The following is a 15841-nucleotide window of genomic DNA, read 5'->3' as shown; positions in this document are numbered from 1 at the left end:
TTTGGTATGTAAGTAATACTGTTAGATAACTGGTTGTGGGAGTTGTGTTATGACATTAGTCGTTATTACAAATGGAAGATTCCTAGTATTTTTGAACAGGGTAGTTGTGTAATTTATTTGCTGAGGACCTGCTTTATTGCCCAGGAGAAATACTCCTTTAGGCTTCATTTGGCAAGTAATGAGGATTTATAGAATATTTAGTCAAAGAAAATAAGCTTGGATTAAATTATCTGAAGTGATTTTAGTTTAAATTAGACAGCATGATAAATAAAAATAGGTGCTATGTCTTAAACTTTCTATTCCAAAATGGAGAATTTTTGTAAACTAAGGGAACTAGTTAGTGAACTTGAATGGATTAACAAGCTTTTGGATAATTTGAGGATTGGAGTAATGAAAATTGAACAATATTCAGCAATAAAAAGTGCAATGTTCTGCACTTTTGAACTATTAATAGTAGTTTCTGTCAGGAGATGGGTGCCTATAAATTGAAAATAAATAGATGAGGAGAGCTCTTCAGCCTAGCAGGCAGGGATATTTCAAAGATCAAAAGCTGAAAATTAGGTTTGGATAAATACAGCCCCCCCCCCCAAAAAAAAATCACTTTTGGTAGTAGCAGTTGCTGAAGTAATTTGTCAATGACAGCTGTATTTTTATCACTGTGACTTTTTTTCTAATCTAGAGTTAAAGTTTTTTCAAAATGCAGATTTTGAACATGAAATAGGGGATGTGCACAAAGTATGGGCAACTGGGGGATTACCTAGCATCGTTGCTACCTGTCCACCCCTCATCCTTTACTAGATGGATCCTGTCCATGCCTACCAGGAGAGACTTCTTTCCACATCTTGTTGCTTGGTGGAAAGTTCACTCTTGCTTTTAAATTCTAGGCACACGAGTCACTTATTTACAAGATCTGTTTTCTTGAGACAAGCTCCTCCTTCTCTAGGTGCTTGTGTTTGGTCATGCATTATACCAGGTGAACTTTTTAAAGAAGAAGAAGAGCTTAGCCTGGCAAAAGACTAAAAGGAGGCAAAACAGGACACTAGAAAATGCATTTTTTTTCCTAGATTACCCTTAGCAAACAGGGTCTCTGTATCACCCTGGTGTTTCAGCTGCTGCAGACGCTGCTGGGCTGTCCCTTGGGGCCAGCTGCTCCTCGGAGCTCTTCTCTCTCACTCTCTGGCTCACTGTTTAGTGTGCAGTCTGCTGTCCTCTCCCCCTCCTGCTTTGCTCTAGCCCGGCTCGTGTTCTCTCTCAGTGTATTTGGTGTGTGCTGTCCCTTTCTCTCCTTCTTCCTTAGAAGCTTCTCTATGTTTATGGTGCTGCTTTGTGCTTTACTCATCATGTGTTAAATAGCCTTTCTCCTACCTAGGATGTTTTCAAGGCTGTTACTAATACTTTAAATATGAAATGAGAAGCATTTGCCGTAGAAACATTTTCTCAGACTGTTTTTCACTCTTAGCTCTTTGTGGACAGTAAATGAGTGAGAAAGAATATATTTCCTCTACCTTTTGTCATTTCCATGGACTGGAAACATTTCTAGTTGAAGAACAGGAGTAGAATCAGTTCTTTCTTCTAGTTCAGACAAGTATTAGGGTCTGCATTATACAGAAGAACCAAGGTAAGACAGCAGCCCCTTCCAATCTTAAGATTTGTTTCTCTAGATTATTTAACTAAAATAACAATTTCAACAGAGCCAGCATTTTCTGACTCTTTGCTGACTCTTAATGGCCCTAATAGTCTTACTCTTTGCAGTATAAAAAAGTCAAATTGAACTCTGTGACGCATTACAGGAGAGTCCTTGTGGCAGATCAAGTACTGTTCACTGCAAGCTGGAACTGCATAAAACAGACACAGCCCACATGAGAAGCTGGCTCCTTGGCAGACCTCAACTTGTAGTAATGAAATATCAGTGGTAGGGCTGTCTGTAGTGGGATCTCACCAGAAATAGTCTTAATCAGGATTAACAGTATACTTAATGACTGCAGCAATGATTTTCTGTAGTAAAATTGGCAGATGACTGAAAGACTCTTGGAAAGGGAGAGGACATGTTACTAGAGTAATATGTACCTCTGGTAAAGCTGGAGATGCTAATTTGACAAAACAAGACAAAACAAAAGTGTGAAGAAAGCCTGAGAGTTGTATTTCAAGGTGGGAGATTCTGTGCTGAAAAGTGGTGATTTAGAGGAAAGCTTAGGTATTTTGTGTAGTATGAATTCTCAGACATTTTTCCCCCAGAGCATTGTCCTGAGATAAATTTTGTGCATTTGAAAAAGGATGCAGTGAGTAGAAATCTGAGAGTATTCATGCAGCACTGATAACACTGTTTCTAAAATTTCCAGTTCTGATGTCCACATGTCAAGATGGATCTGGAAACAACAGAGTGAATTCAGAAGTTAATGCTGAACAGACTATCTGTGGGTTCCACTTGCAGAGATTTAAACTGTTCAGCATACTGAAGGCAAGTCTGAGAAGTGACCTTAAACCCTGTGTAGATACTCACGTCCAAAGAAGAGGTTTGGTAGGGGGCTAGGCAGTGCTGAAAGTCGATGTTAAATAACTAAACCTCAGAAAAAAACAAAATTCCTAGAACTAAGGAGGATCAAACATTTCGTATTAACATAGGAGAAACACTGGATTCACCATTGCTTGAGCAGAGGCAGGATAGCTTTGACCCACTCCCTTGTGTTGCAGTCTGGTGCTGGTTAAGTTGATGGGTTATGTTGTGTAGACACACAGGATTGCAAAATCAAAGAAAGAAGATATGTGTTTATGTGACATATCTAGATATATATCATATACCTGTGTGTGTACATATTTGTACACATGCACACGTACACATGTACACACACACATATTATATATATTCTTTTTATCTGATATTTCAGTTTGTGGATCTTGTGTTCTTTCCTTTCCTTTACAGGCCCTGCAGATGTTCAGAGCATTTGCAGCTCAGGAAGTATTTATTTTCCCCACAGGAAATAAATTGGTTTCCAGAGTCTTTTTAAACTTTGTGTGAAGCGTGCTGGGGACAGGATGGTGAACAAGCACCTTGGTGCTTTGAGGTTGCACAAGTGAGAATGATGGGGAAAGGATTTTGTAGGATATAGGAAATGTATCTTGTCTGTCATTGTAGCTGACAGAAATGCTCATTAATATTCTCCTCCCCCTCTTTTTTTTTTTTTTTTTTTTCCTGTATGCTTGCTTGTGGTGCAGAATTTCAGATTTTTGAGGTTTGGAAAAGCTTGTGTTACTGTAGATTTAGTTTTGTGAAAGAACACTCTGGTGATCTCTGTTTACTGTAAAAAGATACCAAATCTGATTATCTAGAGCCCTCTCCTATGAAATCAAAGAAGTACCTTTTTGCTTGTATTTCCTCCCTTTTCCTTCCATAGATGGACAGACATGCTTCATTTTAACACATTAAATCAAGGGAGAAAGACTAGCAGAGCTTTATGCCACAGGGGACTAGAACATGTCCTCTTGTGTCCACATTTATTCCTATTTGCTTTCCAGTATAGGCAAAAAAAAAAAAAAAAAAAAAAAAAAAAAAAAACCACCCTGCTAGATATATTGGTGATTTTTAAATGCACACTTTTCCTGCACGAAGTCCTGACCTCTTTTTCTTTTGGCACCTTTTTTCCTCTAGAAACCAGTTAGGAGGAAGTGAATGATCAGTGATGCATGTATTTTGCATGTGACATTCATAAGAAGTCATGTTAATGACTTGTTAAGAAGTTATAATTTGTGCCTTTCGTTAAATGTCCTGCGTTATAAGAAGATATCTTTGAAACAATTAATTTTTTGTCAGCCATTGGAGGGTAGTTTAATTTCTCTTTAAAAAATATAAATATAGAAATACTTAACTTTTAAATAACTTTTGTTGAGTTTTTTGTTTGATATGAAACGGTATATTGATCAAGCTGATAATAATCCTTAAGTGTGGTATAGTTGCATGAACTGAAGAAATCTGTGGCTCAAAGTTACTTTATTTTTGTTAAACATCTTCAGATAGGAATTGACATAAGGCACTGCATGTTGATCCTTTGCAATTGATAAATACCTTTGCTCCCAGGCTCCATGGTTTGTTATATAAACAACATTTTCCAGATGATTTCTTTGTTCTACTTATGAACCACTTTTTATGTTGGAAGAGATATTTTTTGTTTCCCTTCCTTTACCTTTTGTATTTTCAATGTCTTTGTGTTCACAAAACATAGATGGCAGTTTCATTAGAAGTAAAAAATTTACCCTGATAATTGTAATTTAGTTTGTATAGAATAAGGAGCCAAGTTATGTATGATTCTTTGCCTAATGAACAGACAACAGGACCAGAGACTTAGTATTTTGGAATTTAATTAAAAAAATCAGGTTTATTGTTGTTTTTAATAGATAGGTTAAATAACTCTAATAATGTAAAGAGTTGATTAAATATGTAATTATTATGGTTGCTGTTTTGTTTAGTGAGAACTACGGTAATTGAAACAGATGTCTATGTTAACAGCATTGGCCCGGTTGACCCAATCAATATGGTAAGTGCTAATTATTGACTGAAAACATTGTCTGAAAGATGCTATGGGTTAATGTTATGAGGAAATTCTACTCTGATTCAAATAAGCTGCTTTATAATAATTTGTTACTGTGTATACCTGTACTGTTGAATCTGAGCATTGCAGAAACATTTCAGACTCTCTACTTGAAACTGTAGTTTTCTTCTTTGCATTTCTTAAAAAAAATTACACCAGTGTGAGTACATTGTATCAGGTTCTTATTCTGGTTCATGCTGGACATTGTCACTCTGCTTGTTTACACTTGGTTTGTCTCTGGCCCAGTTTACAATATTTCCTAGAGCTGCTCTTCGGTGAGTAAGAAAAATGACAGTTGACCTTGTATTTGTGGAAAAAAGCTATTTTCGGTGCAGTCATTCTTTCATTAGTTTATAGAAAACGAAATCTGAAATTAGCACTTTTGACCTCCTTATCCCATCTCATTTAGTCTTAGGGGACCTCTGGGGTGTGTGTGTGTGTGTGTGTGTGTGTGTGTGTGTGTGTGTGTGTGGATGTGTACCTCAGCTGGTTTCTTCAGCAGTGAAGTAGTGCATCTCATCCTGTTTCAAAGCGGACCTGTTAATATACCCTGATCAGGTTGGAACCTGAGCCGAAGGACTTAGCCTGTGCCTGGCCCTCAAGCAAGCTTGAGCTGAGCTCCTGCCTGCCTTTTTGCTTTCCCACCTCTTCTAGGAGTGCTCGTAGCTTTTGCACATGTGGCAAATGGGGATTTCTGTCAGATCAGGTGCTGAAATATGACAGAGTAGGTAAGTTCTGAGCATTTGACAAAAGCACATTAATTCTAAATGATTATTAAGGATTTTGCAATTTGCATGTAGTGTCTCATCATGCTCACCTGAATATGAACTTCTTGATGTGAAACCAAGCAGAAAAGGCCTGTGGCACTTAGATATTAGGGATAAAGGTAGATGATCAGTAGGGAAAAAAGTAGATGATACTGATGTGTGGCAAGGGATAGTCATTCCAGTGTAACAGTCTAATGCAACCCTGTCTAACATGCTGTAGGTGACCCTGCTGAGCAGGGAGGTTGGACTAGATGATCTCCAGAGGTCCCTTCCAACCTGACTGGATTCTGTGATTCTGTGAAATTAGTCCGTGGCTCTGGCCAGGACAGTTTATAAAGAACTGAAAGAAAGAGCAGGAGAGCAATGCAGTTAGGGAAAGTTTTCCTATATCTACATCTGGTATAAACAGTTTCTCTGGTTCTGTCTGTCTATTACAGTCTGTCTTTTTCTGTCCATCCTATCCTCTTCAGAAAGGATTTATTGTGGGAGCAAAATATGCAGACAGGCAGCGAGCAGCAGCTCATGGTAGAATGCTTCCTCTGCCAGTGGGTCAAGCTAGTACCTGCTAGGTACTGCATGCACTAGGACTGAAAACAGGAGATACTTGGAGCTCCTGATTTCTGTAAAAATAAATAGTAACGATGAAGCATGTCACCACAGGGTAGTAAGGTAAATCTCATTGACGCATGGAGCTTCAAGAAGTATTCTGTGGTTTTTAAAAATGGGCAGAGAACTACCTAGCAATTTAGATTATAGTCAAGGACGCTGTGGCCTCCAAAAAGAGCAATTGCTTTCACTGGGCTTGGACATGAGGAACTTGGATCATATGAGCACCTAATATCGCTACAAAAATTGTAATTTGGTGAAAATAAATAAAGCCATATATTTGCAAATAATTTTATTAAGGCTTCCAACAAAGGTGTTTTTAATCTAGGAAACAGCATTCTCAGCAAAAAATAATTACAGATTTGACCCTGTAACCTCTGCTTATGTGAGCTGTTTCTTGTGCATGCATTTTCCCTGGAGTCAGTACTCTTTGAGGTTATTAACCAAAATTCCAAAAATTACTTTCATCTTCAGGGCTATCCTTAGCCTTTCGCTTTATCAGTTTACATGAGAACATATACATGATTTCCATTGGATTATTCATTTGCCAGATATTTTAATTCACTCTGGCATATGACATCTTTTATTGTTTAGTTTACTCTAGTGGCATGATGTAGAGAGGGGTTTTTTTTTGTTTTTTTTTTTTGTTTTGTTTTTTTTGTTTTGTTTTTTTAGAGAGAGGGATATAATTTGATGTTAAAGCCCAGAGGAGCTTCAGAGGACACTCGTCATGAGAGAAAACTGATTTATTTTATAATTTCAGTCTATTTTCCTTCTGCTATCTGATGGAGTCTTTCATACTTTCATAAAAGGGAGGCTTTAAGTGTATGTGTGACATTCATTAGAATTTGCCTTTGAAGGCTGTTGAGTTTCGGCTTTTGGCATTTAATTTAACAGAGATCTACATAATATTCTAAATGATATAGACATATCATGCATAAAAGATGTTTTCCTACAGCATGTGGTCTCTCTGTGTACCCACAATTACCAGGTTCCTGAGTAAACATTTTTAACAAGCGTCCAGCTCAGCAAAGGACTTAGACTCCGAATACTCATTAAGCCCACGGATTTTTGAATCTAGCCTGTGTTCTGCATCATATAACATTCATATAAAGTATGGCTAAGTGCATTTCCGTGGCCAAAGCCTTGATCCCCAAGAGCTCTGGAGTGGGGTAGGGTTCTCTTAGTGGAATTCAGAACTGCAATGAATATTAAATTCCGATTTTCACCTCTGTAGAAGCTCATTCTGTTGAGCACTTCAGTGTAAGTGCACTAGGCTCTTCCTGCCTTTCTCTTTCCTTCCAGCATTTCCTACCAGCCAACCAAGGGAAAAAAGGGGCTCTGATGGTAGCATGAGTAGCAGTCTGATGTCTCTCCCCATTTAGAAAGGTCGTATGTTGATCTGTGTTGTCTGTGGGCCTCATTAGCTTTCTCTGCCATGTATTTTTTCCTTCAAAGACTAAAGTTTCGTGTTGTCAGTGCCTGAAGGTGTCTAAGGGATGCAGATTGCCCCTACTATTCCTGTAGGAGAACCGTGTCAATACCTTGGCTTTTGTGGTTCGACGAGACCATGCAAATATGTAATTCAGCCCTCCAAAACATTTATACCTTCCTTTAACTAAGAGAATACCTGATCTTGTAAAACTAATAGAATACCAGATGTTGTAACCTCTATTTGATAAAAAGTCTCATTACAGTGGAAGACTGCTGCCCTAAATAGGAGAAATCTGTGGAGAAGGAATACTGTTCCTTAAGTAAGAAATAGTCATACATTACTGTGTCAAAAATGAAGAACAAGGAGGAAAGTTTATACTTTTTCTGCCCTTAATGCCTATTTAACCAAGTTTCATATGGTAAATAGTGGAGAAGTACCCAAATAACAGGGAATGAGGGAGGAGTTAGAGGCAGATCATTTCAATAAAGCTACGTGGGCATCATGACTGACAGATAAAAAAAATAGCTAAGTGAAAGTGCTCTACCTGTCCATCTATTTCTTTCTCTGTCTATATATATCTAGCTATGTATGTAGAGGTATGCGCATATATATATGTTTACAGAGAGAGAAGAAAAAAATGTATGTTTTAAAATTCTTTTGTTGATTTATGTATTTCTAAATCATGATTTAACATTTTGGAACTATATTATCGTTACCATTTTAGTGTTCCTGGGATGGGTGTATGCGTTTTTATTCCCTGGATGTGTATGCCGGTGATGCTTTTTATTCAGCTTTTGTATTTATTAATGGAAGTGGAGAGTGAATTTTCTAGGAGAAATTTCTATGATTGCACTTCACTGAAGCAGTTTGCTTCCCCTGTTATTTCCAACATTTCTATTTCTTCTGCAGATGTTGTAGCTTTTGTCATATGATCTTTGCTGGTTATCCATTGAAGGCTACTGTGACAGCAAACTGAAGGCTGTACTTTGAAGCCTCGCACTATTATTTTTAATAAGGTGGCCAAACCACTGAGTAGGTCAGACATTCATAGAGTACCCAACATGCAACTTCAGTATGCATACTGCATGACCTGGACACTGTTGGGGTACAGTTTTTCCTGCCATAGTCTACCATTTCTGACAATCATCACCTAAATTTATATTATCTGAAGGTACTTTGAAATCCAGTGCTGAAAGATGCAAACTCTAGTATTTTGTAAGTCAATGTGTTTATCACTCAGTTCTTGAATGATATCATGTCCTATTAATGAATGAATATTAACTGGTGTAAATGAAAGATGAGGCTTAGAAAGACACAGAAATAGTATTGGAATGAGAAAGAAGGCTTGATCCCGCACACACTGCAGCATGTACTTGAGTTTATGTGTTCATTGTGTTCCGCTGACTTAAGGAGTTAACAAACAAAAATCCCAAACAAGAAGTGCATTAAAGGAAACATATGAACATACACAAACGAAACTTTTCTGTTTTAGAGAGCTGTGTTTCTAAGTGAACACAGGATCTGGGTCTGATAAGACACAAATGTGACAACTCACAAGGCTGTTCAGATGCTGCAGCGTACAGTAGTATTCGGAACTGGGAGAGCGTTGCTTGACAGGGCTCATCACGGTTTCTGAACTGCATTTGAAGCTTTTCCTGGAGGCTGGAATTACTTTCATTTTTGCAGACAACAGTACCATTGTCTGTACGAGCTTAGGTGGCATAGGTGAGAGGAAGAGCATGATGCACTTGTGCTTGTGTTCGCGAATTCAGGAGGTTTCCTAAGGTTGTATAGGTCTCACGTGCAAGCACTGCACATTTTTGGAGACCCCAGTGTGTGTATTTTATGCAGATTGGTTTCAGTCTTTTTCACATGGCAGGAATGCTGGTTCTTAAATGTTCTTAAATCAACTGGTTCTTGTACATTACCTGTTTCTTACTGTACAAAGTGTTTCCGAATTGAACTAGGCTAATACGCTATTTTTTTCAACTTACACTTTTATTTTTGTTAGAAAAGATAGATTCCAATAATTTTGGTGCCTGTCAGTACTGAAAGTAATCAGATCTAATTGTATCTAATTTTATCAGATGAGTATTTGAGATTCGTGGTCACATTGTTCATTTACAGCAGCTGAGTAAATATTACTTCGGTAAGCTGGAGCATTGTTTTTTCTTTGTTACGAAATACATTTAAGTGTCAAAACCCACATCTGTTAGCATTTTAGCAGCTCTGTGAACTTGAAGCATACTGTATAAATACAACTTCACAGGTGTTCTCTGTGTTTTTCCTGAAAAAATAGCTTACATCGATTAGTCTGGCTCTTGCAGGGCAGCTAGATTGCCTAACACTATCGCAAAGTAGCTCTGAGCTTATCCTGCCCAATTACAGGGGAATCTGCCAAGTACAAAGTATACTCTGCTCCTACTGGATCAGCAGAGTGGCTCCTGTGTCACTCCCTATTTCTGTTACGATTTCATGGAGAAAATGTTGAGGCATGAGGGAAAAGCCAGCCTTTGGACAGCAAGAAAATATTGCAATAGCTTTTTGAAACCAAACCAGAGAAAACCAGTTTTTCAGCTTGCTTTTTAAGCAGCTCTCAGTATTTGTTGCATTGCAGCCGCAGTTCACCAATTATCTCTTAATAGATATGAAATCAGAGTAGAGAGTAAGGGTTCCACGTATGCAGCAGCAGGAAATCTATGCTCTTTATTACGAAATATGCCCTAATTGGTGTGCACTGTTTAGGAATACTATAAGCTAAAGCTGCAGTCTTTTCTAATAGTTTGCACCTAGGCATATTTATGCTGTGGTGTGTTCTTAAATCTTGTATACGAGACCAGCTCATGGTAGATATATACTGTTTTTGTATAGAACCATTGTGTCATCTAAGCCACAGCTGGCATGGTTTCAATATAAATATATGAAATTTACTTTGACTTAACTTCCCTCACTTCAATAGAGTGTGCCAGTGTATACTGCTTGAAAATCAAGTTTATATCATCTTAAATTTTTAGAGATTTCTAGATTTTCTACAGGCACAGCAATAGCCAAACTGTCATCAAAGCGCTTAAGGCACTTTGTGTCTTAAGATGTCAAAGCAGTCTGTATTTACATAATTTGTTACTGGCAATTTGTTAGAGGAAAATGCGGAAGTACTGAGTTAAGAGACATGGGTAGTGCTAAGAGACATTGCTGAAAAGCTTCCTCCTTATCTATGGTCAGTCTGTCAGTGAATTGTGAGCGAGTGCACTGATTTCCTATGTTTCCAATAATTTATCTATTTCAGTGTTAGTGTGAATGCACTCCTTAAAGCTCTTTCTGTGGCATTCCTACGCCAGATGTCTTCTGTTGTCACCTTCTTTTTCCTTTGCTCTCACTTGGTAGTCTCATCCACAAATTCAGCTACCATTGCATGCCAGTGGTCTGCTGTTCTGGGTGTCTGCGATCTAAAATATTGGCTTATGTCTCCGATATCTGCTCACAGATGTTTAGTTAGCTCAATGTGCCTAAGTCAGAGCTTTAAATCTCTCCACTTTCAGTCCCTTCTGCTCTCTCAGTTGCTTTGGATAATCGTTATTCTGTCATTCGATCTTGAAACCTAAAAATGTTCTGATGTACTGGACCAGGAGCAAGGTCTCAGTTGGGATCTTGCAAATTCTTATTACAAAACAGCTTTGAGATTTCTTAAAAAATATTTTTATTTATTTTTTTTAATCCATCCATCAAGCTGAATGTCTTATCCGGACATCCATTGTTATTACAACGTATTTTTTGTAGCCTTTCCAATTGTAGTCTTGCTCCACTCATATCACGCAGAGAATTCCTATAAAGAAATGTTTCCACTGTTTCTGCTGAATGTTTTGTTGTCCATGCCCCTCCTCTAGCTCCTCTTTAAACCAGAGCTCACGCTCAAACTGCTTCCTTCCACTTTCAAGGTGCTTCAAAGCCTGTCCCCAGCCATTTACCCCCCAGTTGTTAGCAAGAGGCTAGTTTCTACCTCAGATTTCACTACCTTCTGTTCCCTTTCTTTCAACTTTTCAAACCAACTGTTTTCTTCCAAACTTCCTCTTCATGCTTGAAAGAAACTTTCTATAAATGTCTACAAAGCTGCTTCGTTGTATCCCATCGTGTTCCCATTTCAGCTTTCTTACCCTGTGGAGGTTACTGCAAATGGCAAGGCTTTTGCTGTGCACTACCTGCAGTTCTGACTGGTCTTGAATTCTCTGTTTCCTGTTATTTACCCCCTCACTGTCCCTTCCAGAGCTTGTCTTTTTTCTCGAGTTTAAACTGCAGGTGCTTCGCGGAAGGCTTGTCTTCTATGTTTGTGTCATTGAGTTCCTGCACTGGCTCTGGTCCGAGATTATCTAAACCAAGAATAGTGCTCATATAAATACCAAATTACTAGACCATGTAGCACTTCACAGTGAGGGTAAGGATAGTGACTAGTGCTGAAGCTAAGCCAGACAGTGCTTTGCTAACACTTTTCTCCCAAACCACATGGACTGCTTGACCGCCCAGTAGCACAGGTCGCTGTTACATACGATGCCTTTACGCCTGCTTCAAGTACTTTCTGCATGATTTTACTGTGGTTGTCTGTCTTGTGTCTGCAGCTGAGACAAACTGCTTTTAATTCTTTGTCTTGTAGCTCTTACCTGTCTTTGTGTCAAATAGTTTATAAACACTTTGGAGAACACTACATAACTACATACGTGATCTTTGTTATTAATTCCTAACCTGTCATCTATAAACTTCATGCTGCTGTGTTCCAGTTGTGGGAATAATTCTGCTGGTCTCGATTTGCCCTGGATTTATAGGAAGAAAAACAAGGGATGTGCTCTCAGTGCTGCAGTTGCCTGAACTCATCTAGGAACTGAGCTTGGCAGTAGTCACTGGCTTCTTCACTGCTGCGCTCCAGGGAAAAGCTGCTCTCATTCGCTGTCCCCTCGATGGCTAGTGTCATGATTTGTGCTCAAATCTCATCTTCTGGCAGAGGCTGGGCAGCTAGAGAAACGGGAGTTTTTCCCCACGGTATGTGCTACGGGAAGCTCACTTTACAAAGCAGGGCTGGGGTCTGGATGTCCTCTCCTTCAGCTGCACCTCCATGTTGTTTACCAAGGAAGCAGACTCAGTTTTGGAAAGAGTGTTTGCCCTAATCCCCTGTTACTAGGGGTGAGTGTGCTGACAAAATAGCTATTAGGGAATGCTATGTGCTTTTTCCAGTGAATAAATTTAACTTCTTCACCCACTGATTTTGGCTTTCATTACTCTTATTCTGTTTTAGTATGTTCTTAAATTTCATAAAGTCTCATATATTCTTGCTGATTATTTCATTTGCTGTTGAAAATGCATGTCTGAAGCATTATGTTTTTGACTAGTCTGGGGTTTGTCATTCACTGACATACAATTACTGCATGAGGTTTTTAGTTTTCTGAAAAACAAGTGTCTGTGTTGTAATGTTTTTTTCCCCACAGCATCTGGTGTGCAAAGCAGAAATTAACTATTACTAGTCAATACTTTTATGAACGCAACAATCCACAGCTTCTCTATTCAGAAAGCCATGTATTCATGTCTTCATTCAAATATATTCAAGTATTAATACTGATATGCCCCAAAATGTGATATTATCTTCTCTATTCCTTTCCTAGGGGGCAATAAATAATTAAGTAAATAAAAAGCCAATGAAAGCTTTTTAAAAGCTCTCATGTACCTTGTGTTGCACATTGACATGCACAGTTGCATGACTGCCTCAGCAATCAGAAAGGTAGACTGAGAAGAGAGCTATATTCCTCGTGGGAGTGCGTATCTCACAGAGGTTGTGTGGTAGAAACCAAACCCAGATAAATCTCCTGGCCACCAATGTTAGGATTTTGGAGCACAACAGGAAAATCATGGAAATAAAAGACCAAAGAGTAACTGTGCATGTAATCTTGCTTTAAAAGCAGTTGTACCATACTGAAAGGTGAAACGTCATGTTTGAGACCTTATAACTTATTTATAAAAGAAAATGATACGTGCTTGAGTGCTGTACAGTTTTGTCTATAAAGTTGTTTGTGGGACAACTTTTGACTCCTTTAGTGACTCTGATTACGTGAAGGTAGACACAGAACAAGACTTTTGTATTGTTCTCGGTGTGAGAATGAATATAGATTAGATGTATATACATACCTGCTTTCTCTCCTCATGCTTATCTCTCTTCAGAAGGCCAGTATCTAAGCTGATTAAATAAGGGCAGAGATTTAACAGAAGTGCTTTAGTTACTTTTCTAGATAATCTTTTGACTATTTGGCAAGATTTTTATTACAGTTTCTAATCTACAAAGCTTTTAAATAGATCTTGCCTTTTATTCGTATTATTGTTTACATCTGCCCCTTTTCATGTTCAAAATAAGGACTGGAGAAGCACAGATGCCAAATTGTGGTATGAAGAATGATAGATTTCTTCTGTACTGTGACAAAGTAGGTGTCCCTATACTGCCTCGTCTTCTGTAGACAATTTGCTGTATTTCCTCTTATCCTGTGCATATGTTCTCCTAGGATCCTCCAGTGTGATTATCTGCACAATTATAACAATCTGACTGGTTAAAAGACACTGGGAGCAGATGCTGTGTGCTTCTGTTCAGAGTATTTCCTGCCACCCCCACCTCTTCTACAGCTGTGGTATCATTAGTCTAATTTCAGTTGTAGATGTCAGTCATTTTGGTTTGTTGGATCTCTTAGATCTTGCTCCTGGATCTGTGAGTGAGCAAACTAAAATGACTTGCTAAAACAAGAAAGTTAACTTTTGTTTCAGCCCAGCCATGTGAATAAACCCTTGGTGAAACCGTGGTGGAGCCTGAGGCAACTCAAAAGCCTTTTTTAAGAACTTGAAAGGAGCCCACCAAGGAGAGCAACCACATTTTAGAAGTTTTTTTGGAGCAGTTATACATCAAAGATTGCAGAGCACTTTAATACTTAAAAGCACTTTATTGATGTCCAGAGGTTTAGGGGAGGGAGAAGGAAAAGGTCACGCTAGGAAGATGCTGATTAATCAGCTAGTGCATGTTGCTTTATTCTGTGCTTATCTCTTAGGAGATTGTGCTGTTACCAGTTTTGTCTATGACTGTCTTAATCTCCTAAACCTCTTAATCATCACACTAAACAGAGTCTTTGAAATTAAATCACATCTCTTTATGTTGAAGCATATAGGTTGGTAGAATGTTTCGTTTAATTTCCCTTAAAGAAGACGAAAGGAGAGAGTGGCAGAAGTGAAGCTTTCCCTTTCTTCATTTTTTTTCTGAAAAATTCCCTCCCATTAAGTTCCAGTTTAAGGAATTGGAACAGAAAGTGGAATAAATTGAAGAACTTGGGGAAAAATATTATGGACCTCTGATGGCTAAATAAGGTGACGTTATGTCACACTCAAAAGCTGAACAAAGTTCAGGGGCTTGCTATGAAAAAGATTCCTGAATTAGTGTGTTGCATTCCCGAAAAATTCAGGTGCACTTAAAGTGAAATTCTAAATCTTTTTTTTTTCTTTTTTTTTTTTTTTTTTTTTTTAAAAAAAAAAAACAAGGATGGAATGAAGTGATGGTGTTTTTTCTCCTTTATTTCTGAAACTCACTTGCACTGAACTGTGTTGCAGGCCTCTAGCTGACTAATGCAAGCTCTCAGCTATTATTTTAAATTTTGATTTTAGGACCTGTATTTGAGTTTGCCCCTCAGAAAGTAAGGCTGCTTTATCCCTATGTGTTTTATAATACAAAATGTGTTGCAGTTAACGTGGTCCAGCCAGCAATTTAGCTACTCATTGCTTTACTTCTCCCTTCTCCACCCTTTTTACTGTGGAATATCAAATCACTTTTGAGACTGCCAGACAAAATATCCAAGAACAAATAGTTTTCTGCTTTGTGTGATTTTTCTTTTCATCTATATTGATGTTATGTTGCAACTGGCATGTTATAGTTACACTGAGAAATAATCTTGTAGAATGGTATCTACTTCCCCTTTTTCACAGCTTTGCAATAAAAAAAGAAGCCTAGTGGCCAGTTTTCATGTCTGACTGTGATTGAACTGCACTTGTTCTTTTTGACAGTGAAACCAATCTTGAGAATTCAGTTTATTCGTATACAGTAACTGTTCCTACTTTATTTGAAGTAATAGCATTTATTTATTGAATGATTTTTTGTGGGACTATAAGTCTGCTCGTCAAAATTCACAGTTAGTTGTCTGCCTGACCCTTTAATGGTAATCCAAGATTAGTCACTGTATTCCCAGCCTTTGGAGTTTGTTATGATCTTTTAGAGATGGAGGAGGGCTGCAGTTGCCTGTAAATAATCAGGCAGGTGGGCTCTGTATGCCGGCTGCGCTAAAAGGTTCAGTGGTCTAATCAAATGCCAAATATGAGCTAACATGTGCAATGGTTATTGAACCCTGTGAGGCTAAATATGAATAAGCATGCGTTTTCCTATGACT

At 38.2% G+C, this 15841-nt stretch overlaps 1 protein-coding gene across 1 annotated transcript in view; it reads left to right on the top strand.

Annotated features, from left to right (window-relative positions):
- Positions 1-15841, top strand: part of GABRG1 (gamma-aminobutyric acid type A receptor subunit gamma1) — a 47277-nt gene that overhangs the window by 14459 nt on the left and 16977 nt on the right. The window contains exon 3 of the mRNA XM_062574518.1: positions 4462-4529. Within this exon, the coding sequence (XP_062430502.1) occupies positions 4462-4529 (68 nt within the window). The remainder of the gene's footprint in view (positions 1-4461; positions 4530-15841) is intronic.

This window comes from Rhea pennata, chromosome 4 (genome assembly GCF_028389875.1).
Source record: "Rhea pennata isolate bPtePen1 chromosome 4, bPtePen1.pri, whole genome shotgun sequence".
NCBI classification, from domain to species: domain Eukaryota; kingdom Metazoa; phylum Chordata; class Aves; order Rheiformes; family Rheidae; genus Rhea; species Rhea pennata.
The sequence above is the reverse complement of the archived record's forward strand: the minus strand, read 5'-3'. Positions and strand labels throughout refer to the sequence as shown.